Below are 19222 nucleotides of genomic sequence, written 5' to 3'. Positions count from 1 at the left end.
AACCTGCTGGGATCTGTGCAGGATGAACAATACATCCAATAGCGACAGGAATATTCTATTCAAGAAGCTCAACTGGCAACACCGAGCTGAGATCAGCTTTCAGTCTATCCAAAACTCAAAGCTATGGGTGGATTCAAATGTAATGTAAAGATGATGCAAGTGTGATGAACAGCACAAGGTTTTTTCTTTTCTTGCTTAAAGGTCAACTGTAGTAAGAGGAATATGGAGGCTGCCATATTGATTTCCTTTTAAGTAATACCAATTGCCTGGCTATCCTGCTGATCCTCTGCCTCTAATAATTGCAGCTAAAAACCCTGAACAAGCATGCAGCAGATCACATTTATTTTATTGTCAGATCTAAAAGATTAGCTGCATGCTTGTTTCTGGTGTTATTCAGACACTAATACAGCCAAACATATCAGTGAGGCTGCCAAGCAACTGGTATTGTTTAAAAGGAAATAAATATGGCAGCCTCCATATAGTTCTCGCTTCAGTTGTCTTTTAAGGTCTATAGACAGTGAAGACTACACTGTTTTGCTGAAAGCTGTGGGAATGTCCCTTCATGACATATTAGACATAGTACAGAAGGTATTACATTTTAGGAATTATCGTAAGAGAACAGAGGCGCTATTTCGTGCTACTAACGAGCTACTGTTTGTCCCCTATCTTATTGCCTGATGAAGCGGGCTGTGCCTGCGAAATGCGTTGCATCTTTTGGGGTACCAATAATAAATGTATTTGTTTAATTCAGACAGTATTTTGAGTCTGCTTTCCAGAGGTAAGTCCACTACTGCCTCCCAGCAAATTTTAAAATTTGTATTACCTTTTATCCTGCAGCAGGAGCATCTGTTCTCTTACGATAATACTGTGTCCACCCCTGGTGGAGGGGTGACCTACCCCTACTTTCCTTATCAACAGAGAGCGACATCTTAATCCTGAGTGAGGACAAGTCTAATCTCCTCACCTGCATCTACAGTGGTTGCCTAATGCTGGGAATACACGGTTCGTTTTTGCCTTCGTTTAAACCTTCGATTCGTTCGGTAAACGAATCGAGTGTTGAAAACGTATGTGAAAATAGTCATAATCTCATTATAGTTTCGATTAATAGACCCCAAAAACGAACGACTAGTGATCGAACATGTTTGATATTATCTCTCTTTATCCATCTAATCGAGCCATTGGTAGGCTTGATGGCTGTTCAGATCGATTATATATTCGTTTATGCTAGTCCGTCCCTGTAAAAAGGGATTTTCGTTTCGTTTCTTTGCAGCCTTCGATCATTGGAAAAACGAAACCATCAGAATCGAAAAAAAAAAACGAAACCGTGGGTGGTGATATTAACCGTATGATCGATTATTTCGGGATCGAAAAGGACAAAAGGCACAATCGAAACGAAGGTTTAAACGAAGGCAAAAACGAACCGTGTATTCCCAGCATAAGAGGTAACCCATGTTTGTGAGCATATTCATCTCACACTTACATTTATCCACGGTTTCCAATACATACTACACTATATTGGGCTCTCTGTGTTTCTTATTTACATTTTAGGAAGTTTGTTTTGCTAAATACAATTTTGCCTTTATAGCTAATGTAACCCCACGTAAAATAAAAAAAAGTTAGATACTCACCTAAGGAGAGGGATGGCTCCGAGTCCTAATGAGCCTATCCTCTCCTCTCCCGTAGACCGGTGGATCCTTTGTTCAAATCCACCGCCGCGGGGACTTCGGAAGTCTTTGGGAGCACTCAGGCTCCCGATGACGGGGGCTCCATACTGTGCACGTGCGAGTGCGTCATAGACACGCGCGAGTGCGTTAGACACGCGCGAGTGCGTCATAGACACGCGCGAGTGCGTCAGAGGGTACTCGCGCATGTGCAGTATGCAGCGGCCCGTCTTCGGGAGCCCGAGTGCTCCCGAAGACTTCCAAAACCTCTCTTTGGCGGCGGAAGTGACAGTATTTGACCAAAACGGTCGAATACTGCTACGGGGGATCCCGAGCGGAACCGGGCACCGGGAGAGGAGAGTGAAGTCTCATTAGGACAGAGCCTTCCCTCTCCTTAGGTGAGTATCTGACTTTATTATTTTTTTAGGTCGGTTCCCATTAGCTTTAAGTGAGCAAGTAAGCTCTCCCATGAAGCATCACTGTTGAATGTGCAATTTATCTCTATATGACCCCAAAAAGCCAGGCATCCGGAACCATTGGTGTACAATCAGCTTCTAGCCGATACATTTTACAGATCAATCCAACACACATACAGTTTGTTTTAGACTTGTTTGTCCTCGGTGCATGGCATGGATTGATATTGCTCTATGGGATAGGGCTTGGACCAGAACTACAGAATACCCAGATAGTTCATGATGACTCAGAGCCACTAGGAAGGTATAAGGGGGTTATTGCCAATACCTTCTGTTTTAGGAAGGCAAAATTATATTTAGCATAGCTTTATTAGTCTCTTTAAGCCCCTTATTCTGACCTGGTGTTTCTAGGTCACCATGCGCTCTCTGAGTATTACGAAGTGTGTTTTGTAATTAATGTGTTTATATCAGCATTTCAACAAGGATAAAAATAGCGCCCATCTATATATCCCCGCTTAGTTTTCACTTGTACCAGCATGCGTCTGCGATGCTGGGACTTCTTGTAATGCAAATCCCAATGCATGGCTATGGTCATTCGCAATGCGATTTTATGTTGCCTTCTGTGCATTTTTCCCCATGCGCTCTAATGCAGATGGAGCCTATTGATTTCAATAGGCTGTAAAATTGCATCCAAATTTACCTAACAGCAAACCGACAGAAATCACAACAGTGGAAACTCAGCGCAAAGCAAGCGAGATTCTCCACCTTGTCAATCTTTAGCAGTCCTGTAGAGCAGCGGAGTGTCACTTTGCTGCATACCTTGCATTATTCATGCCTTTTACATCAGTGGCATACAAGCCCCATTTATGACCAGGTACTTCCTCATTTCCTCATCCACATAGATGGAGAAAGAACTGCTAGCTTATTGCTAAATGAAGCTATGGTGACTTGTTCTCCTTTTCTTGTAACTTTTTTTTTTTTTGCGTTTAATAAAGAAACAGGTGACTTGTTGCCCTTTTAATTAGATGTAACAAGCACTTGCAAACTTGTAACATAGCTACTGAATGCACTGTCAAAGTATTTTTTCACATAATTTTAATGCGTGCACAATTTAAAAATCTAAATCTTACAAAGGATTACTGCACTCTGATACAGAGTATTTGCTGTTTTATTTCAAAATTTGCACACAGCTATACAAAGATAGGCTGGGCTCTTCTGTGCTCAGATCTGATTGAAGGCTGGTGCACACCAAGAGCGCTTCTAAAAACACTTGCGCTTTGAAAAGCGATTGGCTAATGTATTTGAATGGGATGGAGCACTCCAGAGCAATGTGATTTTTTCCCAAATGCAAACGTGGGTCCTGCAGCATTTCTGAGGCAATTCAGCCCCAATGTTAAGTATAGGAAAGTGGAAATGTGCTAGATCAGAGCGATATTCCAAGCATTTTTGTTACAAAACCAGTGCACTAGCAACTATACCGTACCCCCTAAAATAATTGCTCCAAAAATCGCTAGTTATAAATAGAAAATCGCTAGGCACATGCCTAGAATGACTTAGAAAAATCACTTCTAAAAGCGCTGAGCATTTGCGATTATGTTAGGGCTTTTAGGCCTCTGCAAGCGATTCCGATTCTGCTTTTTAATCAGTTTTTACATCAGATTCAGATTCCGATTTGCAGTTTGCTCCCTGCACACTGCAAATCGGAATCTGAATTGGATGTAAAAACTGATTAAAAAGCGGAATCGGAATCGCTTGCAGTGTGCAAGAGGCCTTAATGTGGACCTGAACTCTTGCACAGGACATAAGAAAAACATAAGAGACATGCACTCTGTATGTATTTAGAGAGTTTAGCCTGTTTAATCTCCCCTCATTTGTGTGTAATCACTAGTTGTAATCTGATCTCTCCCGTGTCACATGACTGCCACGGCAGAGATGGCAGATAAGCTCAGTTGAAAGCACAGGCTGTTGACAATATGTCTGCCTCCATGAATCAGGAAGTAGAAACCCTACAGATTTATTTTAGGATTTGTATAAGCTAGATAAATATACCAGGTACAAAGATTTGAGTTGGAGCAGACATGCAATTTGGCAAGGTGACTTTTTAAGTATTGCTTTTTTTTTGGTTGCTCCCTTTTGAGTATTGCTAACACAGGAGACCACTTAATAGACAACAGATCATCTAACCAAGGCAAAGTCATAACAGCCCTCAACTCGGACACAGCCCACATCTAAACCGGTTTTCTGCTTTACCAAGCATAAAAGTGAAATTAAAATTTGGAGTAGTTTAAGCTCTTTATGTAACAAGTATTTAAAGGGCCTCCAGGGAGTTCCCATCTTCTTGATCCCTTATCTCTAGAATGCAGGCCGCTTCTGAGCCTCTGTTAATCCCTCGCAATGATTTGCTAATAAAGTCAGCACAGATGGCTGTGAATGCTGCGTTTAGCCAAAATCTATCACCGTATTAAACCCTTCCCTCTCACGCAACCGTTGGCTGCTTGGAAAACAAGTTACTGTGAAAGGCTTTTTGGTCATTAACACCATTTCTGTAGCTTACCATGAAATTTCTTGTCTAGGATCATCTGGGAAAGTTTGCGTTCTACTTCAGGCTGTAGGGAGAGAACACGGATTTAGGTTATTACGTGAACATAAACTTGGCGTTACCACTCGGCTGTGCTTTCTGTATTCATGGCACTGATCTCAGCAGAATGTGTGAGCAACAAAGGAATACATGACTGTACAAAACAGAATCATAAGGGAAATATGGAAACTATTTTTTTCATTGTACTATCACTTATAAAAAAGTGCATATGGTTTCACTCGTTTAGCTATTTTTGTTGTCTGCAGACTTGTTCATAGTCTCCAGGCATTCTTGCTCTTCAAAACGCTGTCTAGAAACCTATTAGTGGACACCTCCAGGCTACCAATCTTGCACAATGACTTTCTATACCATGTGTTTACAGTTCTTATGTGAACTTTGAAATGTGGTTGTCACAAGACAACAATCTTACTTTCAGGTGCTATGGTGTTATAAAACTATATATATTAGCTAAACGCCCGGCGTTGCCCGGGTATGTATTTGGCCAGTGTTGGCTCCGCCCACTTTTCCTAACTCTAACACACAATTACTCAATTACTTAATGACCAAGTTTGTGAGCTTTGTGGTCTTTGGCATCAATTTGCATTGAAATAAAATAAATCTGATTGGATTTGGCTCCACCCGTTCTGAATTTAAACCCCAATCACCCAATGGCCAACTGTACCAGGTACAGGTGAATAACAGTGCAAGTAGCTTGTGCCATTACCAGTGCAAGAATGGCAGCAATTAAATACTGCCCTTGAAAATCAATAGGTGAATTTTCATTGGCTTTTGTAGGCTCCACCCACTTTTCTGAATATGAATCCCAGTGACCAATTGTGCAAAATTTGAGAACCCTACCATTAACAGTGTAAGAATGGCTGCCGTTTAAACTTTCCCAAAGAAATTTGTATCTGTCTCCGCCCCCTTTTTGGTTATGGGAATAAAAAGTATCCTATACTTTATTCCAGGTAATGTACTATGTGTGTGTCAAATTTCATTTAAATCTGTTCAGCTATTATGCGCGATCGAGTAACAAACATCCAAACATCTAAACATCCAAACATCCGACGAACTTTCCCATTTATTATATTAGTAGTATATATATATATATATATATATATATATATATATATATATATATATATATATATATATATATATATATTTATATATCAGAACTCACAGAAAAGTGTGTGATCAGTTTGTAAGGCTCTGATTTGCTGGTCACGATCATGTGTTGCTTACTTCCTACATAGACTAGAGCAGAAGTGACTGGAGAAAACCAGTGCTTTACAGATCTATAATCTGAACAAAATGATCACATGTTCAAATCATGCTCATGGTGAGACACTATCTGCAAGCCTGGAGACTTACTGCAGTGGAATTATACATTTTACACCACCATGAGCTTACAGTACCCAAGTAAGAGTGTGGCGATGTCACCAGATCACCTCTTCCCCAGGTGCTCTGGATAGGTGCTAAAGGTAACTTATAAGGAAGGTCCAAGCAATTTAAAAATAAAAAGCCACTTACCTGGGGTTGCCTCCAGCCCCCTGCATCCATCCTGTGCCCTCGCCACAGCTCCGGTGGCTCCTGGTCCACTCCGGTGGAGATGCCGACCTCGCCAGGTCCGCATCCTGGTCAGCTTCTACTGCGTTCCAGCATGCGCCTCACTGGTCGCACTGACATCATCCAGACTGCACAGTGCAGGTGCAGAACTACTGTGCCTGGGCTGTAGTGTCGGGATAATGTAAGTGCGACTGAGAGCCACTTGCGCAGGCGCAGTGGACATCCTGTGCCGGAGGGGACCTCAGGCCATCGGCGATGATCGGAGCTGAGGGCACAGGACATCTGGCAGGGTGCTGGATACAGCCCCAGGTAAGAGGATTTTTTAATTTTAAATTGCTTGGATGTATCCTCTAAGTAAAAAAAAAAGTTGAAGTTTTAAGGGGTTCTGTGGTGGTCTGTAAAGACAAAGTGTCCTTTACCTGGGGCTTCTAACGGCCCCCTGGAGATATTCTTCCCCGCAGTCACTGAAGAATTCACCGTTCCCCACTACGGGTCACTGTCCATTTATTAGTCTACTGCGCAAGCGCAAAATGCAATCAGTAGGCCCACTGCCCATAACTGCAAATACAACTGACAGAAGGGCGCAGCAGCTGAGCGTGTGTGTGTGGAGGGTGTGTGTGGGGGGAGGGCGTGCGTGTGTGTGTGTGGGGGGGGGGGGGAGGGTGTGTGTGTGTGTGGGGGGGGGGGAGGGTGTGTGTGTGTGGGGGGGGGGGGAGGGTGTGTGTGTGTGTGTGGGGGGGAGGTGCGTGTGTTCAGAGTGAAGCACAAACAAGGGGTGGGTCTCCAGAGTGAGGGACTGACACATGAAACGGGGCCCACATGCCGCCAGTTGCACTGCATCACATCAAGTGCAAACCGCTCTATAAAGTTTGAGGCAGTAAATACATTTAAATGCAAATGTTGCCTAATTTAAATTGGTTATGTAATGGAATGTTTAAACTTGTGATGCTGGAGTTCTGCTTTGATTGTTGCCGGATGTAGTGCGTGTGTACGCACCTTTAGGCTGTGAATTGTACTCTGAAGGCTCCAGGCACAATAAAGTTGTTGGTACTTGATACAGATCACCTTTTCATAGTAAAATAAAGTCAATAAGAAAGTCTCCTCTCTGCTAAAGGAGGGCATTAATGACAGTTAAAGAGACTCTGAAGCCTGTTAATCTTTTTTTTTTTTTTTTTTTTTTTTTAACAATTCTGTTTGCCGTGTGAGGCAGGGCTATGAGCCGCAGCTCTGCCTCTCAGCGCGTCTATCAGCGCTGATCGCCGCCTCTCCCCCGCCCCTCTCAGTCTTCCTTCACTGAGAGGAGCGGGGAGAGGCGGAGATCCGCTGCTGACAGACGCGTGTGAGGCAGGGCTGCAGCTCATAGCCCTGCCTCACATGGAAGAGCTTAGGGCAGCAAAATCCACAACCAAGAAAGTCGTGGATTTTGCGGGGGAGAGGGAGGGCGGGTTATGGGGGGGATTTAGATAGTTTACAGCCGCAGGTTTAGGTAGGGCTAATGTATTAAACAAGATTGTTTAATAAAAAAAAATATTTTTAAGAGGCTTCAGAGTCTCTAAGTAGTTTCTAACCAGTATACTTCTGCAAAAGTGTCCTTTAACCCAAATACTAATACAAATAGAATGCAGAAAGCCAATTAAAGTTGAAATTCTTAGACAGGGAGGCGGTGGGAATCTTAAAACAATGAAATATAATCTCCACTAAACAGACAGACTTTTCTGAACAACATCTCACCTTTGACAGTTTGATGAGACTGGATATGTGATCAATCTAGAAGGAAGAGAAAAAGAGTTTTGCTATGTTAGTGGTGATACAGATAGATGGGTGAGTGTCTAGGTTCTCAGCCCATGGGTCGTATCCCCCAGGAACTACTTTAGAACGGGTCAGAGTGTACTTTGAACCGACCAAAGTCAATTATAGAAAGTTTGAAAAATTAAAAAAATACAGGTCCTTCTCAAAAAATTAGCATATTGTAATAAAGTTCATTATTTTCTGTAATGTACTGATAAACAGACTTTCATATATTTTAGATTCATTACACACAACTGAAGTAGTTCAAGCCCTTTATTGTTTTAATATTGATGATTTTGGCATACAGTTCATGAAAACCCCAAATTTCTATCTCAAAAAATTAGCATATCATGAAAAGGTTCTCTAAACAAGCTATTAACCTAATCATCTGAATCAACTAATTAACTCTAAACACCTGCAAAAGATTCCTGAGGCTTTTAAAAACTCCCAGCCTGGTTCATTACTCAAAACCGCAATCATGGCTAAGACTGCGACCTGACTGCTGTCCAGAAGGACATCATTGACACCCTCAAGCAAGAGGGTAAGACACAGAAAGACTGTGAGGTGCTGTATCAAGGCACCTCAGTGGGAAGTCTATGGGAAGGAAAAAGTGTGGCAGAAAACGCTGCATAAAGAGAAGAGGTGACCGGACCCTGAGGAAGATTGTGGAGAAGGACCAATTCCAGACCTTGGGGGACCTGCGGAAGCAGTGGACTGAGTCTGGAGTAGAAACATCCAGAGCCACCGTGTGCAGGAAATGGGCTACAGGTGCCGCATTCCCCAGGTCAAGCCACTTTTGAACCAGAAACCAGAAGCGCCTGACCTGGGCTACAGAGAAGCAGCACTGGACTGTTGCTCAGTGGTCCAAAGTACTTTTTTAGGAGGAAAGCAACTTTTGCATGTCATTTGGAAATCAAGGTGCCAGAGTCTGGAGGAAGACTGGGGAGAGGGAAATGCCAAAATGCCTGAAGTCCAGTGTCAAGTACCCACAGTCAGTGATGGTCTGGGGTGCCATGTCAGCTGCTGGTGTTAATCCACTGTGTTTTATCAAGGGCAGGGTCAATGCAGCTAGCTATCGGGAGATTTTGGAGCACTTCATGCTTCCATCTGCTGAAAAGCTTTATGGTGCTCAAATGGCCTGCCAACTCTCCTGACCTGAACCCCATAGAGAATCTGTGGGATATTGTGAAGAGACAGTTGAGAGACGCAAGACCCAACACTCTGGATGAGCTTAAGGCCGCTATCGAAGCATCCTGGGCCTCCATAACACCTGAGCAGTGCCACAGGCTGATTGCCTCCATGCCACGCCGCATTGAAGCAGTCATTTCTGCAAAAGGATTCCCAACCAAGTATTGAGTGCATAACTGAACATAATTATTTGAAGGTTGACTTTTTTTTGTTTCAAAAACACTATTCTTTTATTGGTCGGATGAAATATGCTAATTTTTTGAGATAGGAATTTTGGGTTTTCATGAGCTGTATGCCAAAATCATCAATATTAAAACAATAAAAGGCTTGAACTACTTCAGTTGTGTGTAATGAATCTAAAATATATGAAAGTCTAAATGTTTATTAGTACATTGCAGAAAATAATGAACTTTATCACAATATGCTAATTCTTTGAGAAGGACCTGTATAAATGTAAATTTTTTTTAAAAAAAAGCATTCATACACAATTATTTATTATGCCTAACAAATACATATGAAATAACATTACCCACAATAGGGGATACTCAGCCAATGCAGTCATTAATAAAAGTGCTGCATGCAGTAATGCTGAGAAGCAGCATCTGAGTAGGAGGTGCATTTTCTATTTTTGGCTGGGGCAGCATACAGCCTTAAAGGGAACCTTAACTCACAAACATAGAACACTTATATCGCGCTTTTCTCCTGGCGGACTCAACGCGCCAGAGCAGCAGCCACTAGGGCGCACTCTATAGGCAGTAGCAGTGTTAGGAAGACTTGCCTAAGGTCTACTGAATAGGTGCTGGCTTACTGATCAGGCAGAGCCGAGATTCGAACCCTGGTCTCCTGTGTCAGAGGCAGAGCCCTTAGCCATTACACCATCCAGCCACTTACCTGGGGCATCTACCGGCCCCCTGCAGCCATCCTGTGCCCTCGCAGTCACTCATGGCTCCTCCGGTCCCCCAACGTCAGCTAGTTTCGTTTTTGTCGACACGGAGTTGGCAGGACGCCACGCGTACCCTTCCACGCATTCCCCCTGGTGCAGGAAGCCATCACAAACATTAACAAGTACATTTTTACGCGTTGCAGATGCAATGCGTAAAAATGTACAAATTAATGTCTGCGAGGTACACATGGTGACCCACCAACTCAGAGTTAGCAAAAACAAAACTAGCTGGCGGTGGGGGACCGGAGTAGCCATGAGTGACTGCGAGGGCACAGGATGGCTGCAGGGGGCTGGTAGATGCCCAAGGTAAGTGAAACGCTTTTTTTCTAGAGTTAAGGTTCCCTTTAAAAGGAACCCAAGATGAGAAGAATATGGAGGCTGTCATATTTATTTTACTTTTTAAAAATGGCAGTTGCCTGGCAGTCCTGCTGATCTATTTAGCTGCAGTAGTGTTTGAATCACACACAACAAACAAGCATGCGGCTAAGCTTGTCAGATATTTGTCAGAAACATCTGATTTGCATGTTGTTCAGGGTCTATGGCTAAAATTATTAGAGGCAGAGGATCAGCAATACAGACGAGTAATGTACATTGTTTAAAGAGAAATAAATATGGTAGCCTCCATATGTCTCTCACCTCGGATTCCCTTTAAGCAAACCTGAATTCAGAAGAAACTGCAGGCTGCCACTTTCATATTTACCAGTTGTCAGGTTTTTGGCTCTAGTCATTTCCAGAACCTGGTACACACCTCTAACGTTGGTCACCTGAAATGATCAAGGACTGCGTTTGTTTCGGGTCACAAATCCCAATATAAACACTATTTTCAATGCTCTGCCAAGCAGTCTATTCAGTCCTATGCAGAGGACAGAATGGACAGAAGAAGAAAAATGGAAACTAGTTTCCAAAATGTTTCCAGGCACATCCGATTGGCAAGGACCAGACTGGCGACGTCGGAAAATACCTGTGCTAAGAGTGAAAAGCACCCAAACACTATCACAAATGATCATTTCAGCTGACATCCACCTCTGACTAGACCTGACGCTTCGAAAAATAATCACATGATAAAATCTTACCTGTACTCTGGAGAAAGGTTCAATGACTCGAATAAGGTTCTGTTCCAACAAATTGTCATACAATTTGTCTAGATGAGTGCTGATGATGGGGTCATCCCGTAACTCCGCCTTGTAATCTGTCAGTGCCTATAACGAAAATAGAACAAATCATAAAAACTCTGTATGTCTACTAGGATTCATTTTCACCAAGTAAAGCCGGTGAAACTACAAGACAAGGCCACCTGCTTTGCTGCCTATTGGGACGCTGAACATATTTATTACACTGAAAAGGGGAAAAGTAAACACACAAAAGTGCATACAGCACTATGATCTTGTGTTGCACTGCAAAATACTGCACTAGTGAGATCAGCCATTTCTTAAAAAATAAAATGTCTGATATTCCTGCACATCACACATATTTACTTTATTCAGTGTCGGACTGGGTGCTGGAAAAACTGAGAAAATCCACCTGCTGGCCAAGCAGCAGTAGCCCTGTGTTATCACTCCCAATGTAAACCTGCAGCAAGTCCTCACTGTGAGCAGCAACACCTGATTACTGCTGCTTGGCCAGCAAGTGGATTTCCTCAGCTTTTCCAGCTCTCAGTCTGACACTGACTTTATTTGATTGGCCACCGAACACTGTTAATCCAGCGTAGGAGACTTGGGCGCAGCCGGCGCCACCATAGGCTGTAACAGGAATAACGGCTACAGCAGCACACAGGGAGTAACTGCGGCGCCGTCAGAAGACGGAGCTGAAGTTACTTTTATAACACAGTAATTCGGCTTCCAGCGATTGCTGTAAGCAGAATTATATCATTCCCCACCATCCATGGGGGCCTGGAGGGGGAATAGTATTTAACGTGGCCGGGAACTTGTGCAGCAGCAGGATCAGGCATATACCGGCTGTATCCTGCGCCCAAGTCTCCCGCACTGATTCTTGTATGCAAGTTTTACCACTTCCATGAAGTATGAGGAGCTTACCTACACATTCTGTTCATAGTATTCCCAATCTGTTGGACCTCATACTGCATTGACGTGGCTAAACTGGCCAATCGAAATTGGATGTGCGTATGCACCCTTAAGGTGGCCACACACCATACAATTTTTAAAAATAGCTTTTCAATTCAAGAATTGCAATACATTTTTCTGATTGATTGTAACATTTAAAAAAATCGGCCCAATTATGAAAAAAATGATTGAAAAAATTGCTTGGGGCTGTACATCAAGTAATTGAAAATCTACCACGCACCATACAATTATGATAAAAATTGCTCAAAAAAAATTGTACACTCAAGATCTTTTATCGCATACAAATGAAATTCGATCAAATTTCTCAAACAAATGGAAAAAAAAAATTTCCACTAATGGTACAATTGCACTTACGTGCAATTCGTATTTCTGCCACAGGAAGTGAGCTCTAGAGAGCCTTACTTCCTGCTTTGCTTAGGACCAGAAAAGGGATTGCTGCCCTCCCCTGGGAAATCCCCAAAGGCCTTATTAGCGTTGCGTCATCTTACTGCTTCGCACCAGCAACACAGATCAGCAGCGTAAAACAGGCCTAAAGCTATCAATAGTTGTATTTAAAATCAGTATATGCAAAATAAGAAAGAGTCCAGGAGCAACTTCGCCACATTAAAGCCTTAAAACTTCAATAACCTTTAATAAACATCTTCTTAAAAAAAGTTTCCAGCATTATAAAGACAAATATATTGTATACTTAGCAGACAAGAAGGTAAGCAAGGTAGGTGCGGAGGCTGGTCGACGATCGTTTCATCCAGCAATTAGGACTTTCTCAAGTCCTAATTGCATAGGTGTGCACTCACTCTTTTTTACTTTTAGTTTTATGCATTTAAAATCAGGCCCACGGCCAGAACAAACTCTTAAAGTGGATCCGAGGTGAACTTTTACACATTGCATAATTGTGTTCCTTTCCTATTGTTTATAGGGCATTCCTCAAGCCAAATACTTTTTTGTTTTTGTTTTAATACTCTAATTCCCTATAAACTAAAAAAGCCACGCCCACAGGTTTTCAGAGAGCCAAGGCAGTAGCAAGGGCTCATGGGAGCTCTGTCTGGGCAGGAGGAGGGGGAGGTGTTACTAGCCATTGATTTCAGAGGCAGAGGGGAGGAGGGAGGAGGAGAGGGGATTAGGCTGATGGCTCAAGATACAGATAGGCCTGCCTCTGTGTAATGTTTACAAACAACATGGCCGCTGTCATTGTATCACAGGAATAAATAACCACTTCAGGATTCTGCGTACGCTTAAGTACGCCCCTGAATCCTGAAGTGGATTGCATGGAAACGGCCGCTCGTATCCGTCCTGCGCCGCTCACAGGGGGAGGGAGAGGGAGGGAAGGGGAAGGAGGCCAGGAAGCGCTGCGGAGGGGGGCTTTGAAGAGCCCCCGCAAGCGCAAGCAGCCGGCGGCGAACAGACCCCCCCAGCAGGACATCCCCCTAGTGGGGAAAAAAAGGGGGAAGTCTGATCGCCCTGGCTGCTAGCTGATCAGTGCTGCGGGCTGGAGAGCCCACGCAGCACTGATCAGCAAAATACCCCCCTGGCACAGAAGTGGATAATCATATTCTATTAAAACTGTTTGCAGCTAGATTTGCTGTGTAAACCATCTAAACTTTAGATAAGATACATAGACAAGTTACTTGTTTAGTTAGTTTTTCATCTCGGATCCGCTTTAAGTCAACCTATCCCTTAGTATTATGCTATTTCTCTTACCTTCTCAAAATTGGCAAGTGAGCGGTTCTTGCTGGCCTGGGCTACACATTTCAGTGCTTCTGTCTGCAGGGCAAAAAATATTCCAGTTATCCCATACATAAACCTGATTTCTAAATCAATCTAATTTCAGGTAGCTATATGCAAAGCAAACCTCATCTGTAAGAGTTATAACAAAAGTAATCTGCAAAACACCACTGCATCTGCATGTAGAATATATTAAGCATATACAATAGCTGATACTAACCTGTCGCCCAGCATAACGGAGTGCAAGCTTCCCACTCACCAAAGCCTGCACATCTTCTGGCCTGTAAAGGAAAAGCAATTGTTTAGAACAATGACATGGTTCAAACACGCACAAAAGCCTTTGGCTGTCAGAACCGATATTCTGTCTTATGTGTCATTTGTGGAAATTTACAACTTCCAAATTTAAAGTGGACCTGAACTCAGAATTTACTCTCTGCTCCAAGGCTACTTTCACAGTGGGACGTTGCGTTTTGATGCGACGTTAAAAGTCGCAATGCAAACTAACAAGGCAACGTCCAAAAAATTTCACAACGCAACTCTATGCCCTGCTATTGTCGCATACAGTAGGCATACAGGCAATGAAAAGTATGCTTCCAGGTCATTACTGAGCATGTGCAAACAGTCCAACGCAGATAACATGTATAACTCACAGCATGCAGCACTTTCTAATAATGCTAGACGTTACACACAAACGCAACGTGTGCACTGTGAATGCTGCACAGACTTAGTATTGCTGTGCGTTAGTCCACGTTAAAACATTTTCTAACGTGCGACTTTAACGTCGCACTGTGAAAGAGGCCTAACAGATACACAACAGCATAATACCCTTTAAACAAAAAAATATTTATTTGTTACAGCTGACACAAATCCTAAATCTGCACGGTTTCTACTTCCTGATTCATGGAAGCAGACATATTTTAACAGCCTGTGCTTTCAAATGAGCTTATCTGCATCATCTGCTGTGGTAGTCATGTGACACAGGGGAGAGATGTAATTACAAATTGTGATGATTAGACACAAATTAGTCCGAATTAAACAGGCTAAACTCTCTAAATACATGCAGGGTGCATTTCTCTATGGTTTCCTTCTGTCCTGTGCAAGAGTTCAGGTCCACTTTAAGAGACAAAATAACTTGGTAAATGGCCAATATAATAAAGCAGACAACACTGTTCACATGTGCAGGAAGAAGAATTGAATGCTGGGAAAGCAGCAGACTGCACAGCAGTCTCAAGGTGGCCACACAGCATACATTTTTTTTTAAAAATCTGTTCAATTCAAGAATAGCAATCAATTTTTATGACTTATTGTGACAATTCAAAAATCTGATCAATGTACCACACACCTATGTTCAATTGGTAGTGGCGGCGATCAGCGGGGATTGACGTGCTGAAAGGCAGAGCTACAGGGCTAAGCTCTGCCTCTTCAGGAAGCGCTCCCCCGAGTTTACAGAGGGGATTTAGGGGGTATAAACACCTCATTTCGCCGCAGGATACCGGCGGTTTAGCACTATGTAAGGTGCTTTACAGTAAACACATGCTGGTTCACTCACTTCAGTCTCTCTTTAAAGCGGATCAGAGATAAAAAACTAACTATAACAAGTAACTTGTCTATACATCTTATATAAAGTTTAGATAGTTTACACAGCAAATCTAGCTGAAAACAGCTTTACTAGAAAATGATTATTTCTTCCTATGATACAATGACAGCAGCCATGTTCGTAAACATTACACACAGCACTCAGCCTCTGAAAAACTACCTAATCCCCCCCCCCCCTCTGCCTCTGAAATCTCTGGCTAGTAATACCTCCCCCTCCTCCTGCCCAGACTGAGCTCCCATGAGCTCTTGCTACTGCCAAGGCTCTCTGAAAACCTGTGGGCGTGGCTTGTTCAGTTTATAGGGAAGTAGAGTATTAAAACAAAAACAAAAAAGTATTTGGCTTGAGGAATGCCCTATAAACAATAGGAAAGGAACACAACTATGCAATTTGTAAAAGTTCATCTCGGATCCACTTTAAGTCTAAGTGCTAATCTAAGTTATGTGGAAAACTTTGTAAACAGAAAAAGTGTTCATAGATCTTTGCAGGGTACTAAAATCAATAATACATTGTAAATGCATTAATTAGGGGTAATATGGGGTTGTTTCAGTGCGTTTATACCCTTTAGATGCAACAATTACCATACTTCTAGATAATCTGAAAAGATTACTGAAAATCTAGTTCTCTCCAGCAGTTACTATGTCAGATCCTGGTGTTGAGTACCATATAGGATGTAGGCTTAGATGGATTGGTGACAACATTGCTGAATACATAAACACGACTTATCCACCACACTAGCTACACCTGTAGTATATTTACTCTACTCTTAACTGTGCATGCCACCACCTGCTTGTGTAAACCTACTAGCTAGCTAAGCAGCACTCCAGGCAATCAGCTCAAATACATGAATATCACCAACCACAAGTTTTGCAGCCTAGCCATGCCTGTGATTTACATGGGAGATTGTTCATGTCATCTACCGTACATAGTATTGTTTAGCCAACTTAAAGAGACACTGAAGCAAAAAAAAAATTATGATATTATGATTTGTATGTGTAGTACAGCTAAGAAATAAAACATTAAGATCAGATACATCAGTCTAATTGTTTCCAGTACAGGAAGAGTTAAGAGACTCCAGTTGTTATCTCTATGTAAACAAGCCATTAACTCTCCGACTAAGTCTTATGGCCCATACTCACGGGCAGCAAAAGTGGCCTGTCGCCAGCACACGTGAGCGTGTGGGCGACATGCCGGCGACAGCTCCTCGCCAGGTCCCTCCGCGTACACACGCGGAAGAGGGACCAGCGGCGCGACGGAAGCAGTCGCCGACGTTCCTACTCCCCACGCCGGAAGCTCCGCATACCTCAATGGAGGTTGCTGTCGCTAGTCCGCGTGCGACAGTTGTGGCGGAGGTGCGGCGGCGACTGTCGCCAGGCGATTGAAACTTTCAATCGCCTGGCGACATCAGCGACGGGCGACAGTTCGGGGTGCGCGCCCGTGCGACGGCCCATACTCACGGGCGACAATTGTAGTCCGTGAGTATGGGCCATTAGTGTGGAGAGGGCTGTTATCTGACTTTTATTATCTCAACTGTAATTGAACTGTTTACTTTTCCTCTGGCAGAGGAGAGTTCATTACTTCACAGACTGCTCTGAAAGACTCATTTTGAATGCTGAGTGTTGTGTAATCTGCACATATTATAGAATGATGCAATGTTAGAAAAAACACTATTTACACCTGAAAATAAAAAGATGAGGATATTTTCTTTGCTGCTAATCTTCTAGTAATTATTCATAGTACACAACCAATTCACTATATCATTTTTTTTTCGCTTCAGTGTCTCATTTTTTTAATTCAAAATATTTAGTTGCACCACTCTAACACATACAAATATAAATAAACACTCCAAGCCTATGAGCATTTCAGTGCATGCTTTTCACCCTCCTCTTTGCATAACTAGGGATGTACAGGTGCAGTGTTTTCCCCAGAATTTTTTTCCAGCCGGGTGGCATGAAAAAGTAGCCGGGTGGGTCGAGATGAAAATGCAGGGCAACTCTGCTTACAGCATAGGAGGAGGTGAGCCGATGACAGCCGGGTGGTCACCAAATCTAGCCGGGTGGAGCACCCGGCTAAAAGAGCCTGGGGAGAACACTGCAGGTGGCAGCCATTAGCAATTCCTCCTTTGCTGGACACCATCTACTTCACCAGTTTGCCGGATTATTTGCCGGCAATATGAAAGGAAGGGAGGGGTTTCTCCAATAAATGTAAAATATTTTATATTTGTCATCATGCAGCTGAAAAAAGGCTGCTATTTATTATTATAATTTAGAAAATAGATTTTATTTCTGAAATCTTGTATTTTTAGTTTGGGTCCACTTTAAGTCTCAAAAAAAATGAAATAAAAAAAAAAAATTACTCACCTGGGGCCTCCCTCAGCCCCCTGCAGCTGATCGGTGCCCTCGCCGTGTCTCTGCGACCCTCCCGTCCCGCAAAGAAGGCCGCAATAGCAGCATAGGGGGAGATATTGTGGCTGGGAACGCGAAGAATCACTCGCAAGCCCAGCCTGTCGGGTCCTGACGGCGAAACTGGAAGTGGTCGCTGGCGGGGACGGGAGGATCGCAGAGACACGGCGAGGGCACCGATCAGCTGCAGGAGGCTGAGGGAAGCCCCAGGTGAGTAAAACTCATTTTTTTTAGACTTAAGTGTCTCTTTCAGAGCATCTATCCAATGATGGCTTCACCACTTTTTAAATTTCAGCATTTTTGTTGCATCTGCGTAGCTTCCTTTAGGCACTCTCCTTTAGGGATGCATGGAAGGAGCCATTGCTGACACCCCTTTCAGAATGGCACATGCTGGTTATTGTGCTGATTCTTTGGGCCAGATCCAATTCACTTGTTCTCCTAGCTTTTCTCCTATGTGATATTTTTGCATTATAAATAAAATGTCTTAAATGGGAACTGAAGTAAGAGGTATACGGAGGCTGCCATATTTATTTCCTTTTAATCAATACCAGTTGCCTGGCAGCCCTGCTGGTCTATTTCTCTGCAGTAGTATCTGAATAACACCAGAAACAAGCATGCAGCTAGTCTTGTCAGATCTGACTTTGAAGTCTGAAACACCTGACCTGCTGCATGCTTGTTCAGGGGCTATGGCTAATAGTATTAATTGAATAAAGCTTTTGATACTTTTATAAATTATTGTTTGATGATTTATCATTGTACACGCCTTGCTTTATATATTTTCTCCTAAACGATACGGAATAGTATTAGAGGCAGAGGATCAGCAGGGCTGCCAGGCAACTGGTATTGATTCAAAGGAAATAAATATGGCAGCCTCCGTATACAGTGGAGGAAATAATTATTTGACCCCTCACTGATTTTGTAAGTTTGTCCAATGACAAAGAAATGAAAAGTCTCAGAACAGTATCATTTCAATGGTAGGTTTATTTTAACAGTGGCAGATAGCACATCAAAAGGAAAATCGAAAAAATAACCTTAAATAAAAGATAGCAACTGATTTGCATTTCATTGAGTGAAATAAGTTTTTGACCCCTCTAACAATAAAAGACTTAATACTTAGTGGAAAAATCCTTGTTTGCAAGCACAGAGGTCAAACGTTTCTTGTAGTTGATGACCAAGTTTGCACACATTTTAGGAGGAATGTTGGTCCACTCCTCTTTGCAGATCATCTCTAAATCCCTAAGGTTCCGAGGCTGTCTCTGTGCAACTCTGAGCTTGAGCTCCCT

General features: G+C 42.8%; 1 protein-coding gene across 1 annotated transcript in view; it reads right to left on the bottom strand.

Moving 5' to 3' along the window:
* PSMD11 (proteasome 26S subunit, non-ATPase 11) overlaps window positions 1-19222 on the bottom strand; it is a 64095-nt gene that overhangs the window by 7524 nt on the left and 37349 nt on the right. The window contains exons 8-12 of the mRNA XM_068264562.1: window positions 14164-14224; window positions 13920-13982; window positions 11214-11339; window positions 7953-7988; window positions 4629-4680 (exon numbers count right to left, since the gene is read on the bottom strand). Of these exons, the coding sequence (XP_068120663.1) occupies window positions 4629-4680; window positions 7953-7988; window positions 11214-11339; window positions 13920-13982; window positions 14164-14224 (338 nt within the window). The remainder of the gene's footprint in view (window positions 1-4628; window positions 4681-7952; window positions 7989-11213; window positions 11340-13919; window positions 13983-14163; window positions 14225-19222) is intronic.

This window comes from Hyperolius riggenbachi, chromosome 12 (genome assembly GCF_040937935.1).
Source record: "Hyperolius riggenbachi isolate aHypRig1 chromosome 12, aHypRig1.pri, whole genome shotgun sequence".
Lineage (NCBI taxonomy): Eukaryota > Metazoa > Chordata > Amphibia > Anura > Hyperoliidae > Hyperolius > Hyperolius riggenbachi.
Note: the sequence above shows the minus strand (reverse complement) of the source record. Positions and strands in the feature narration are given on the sequence as shown.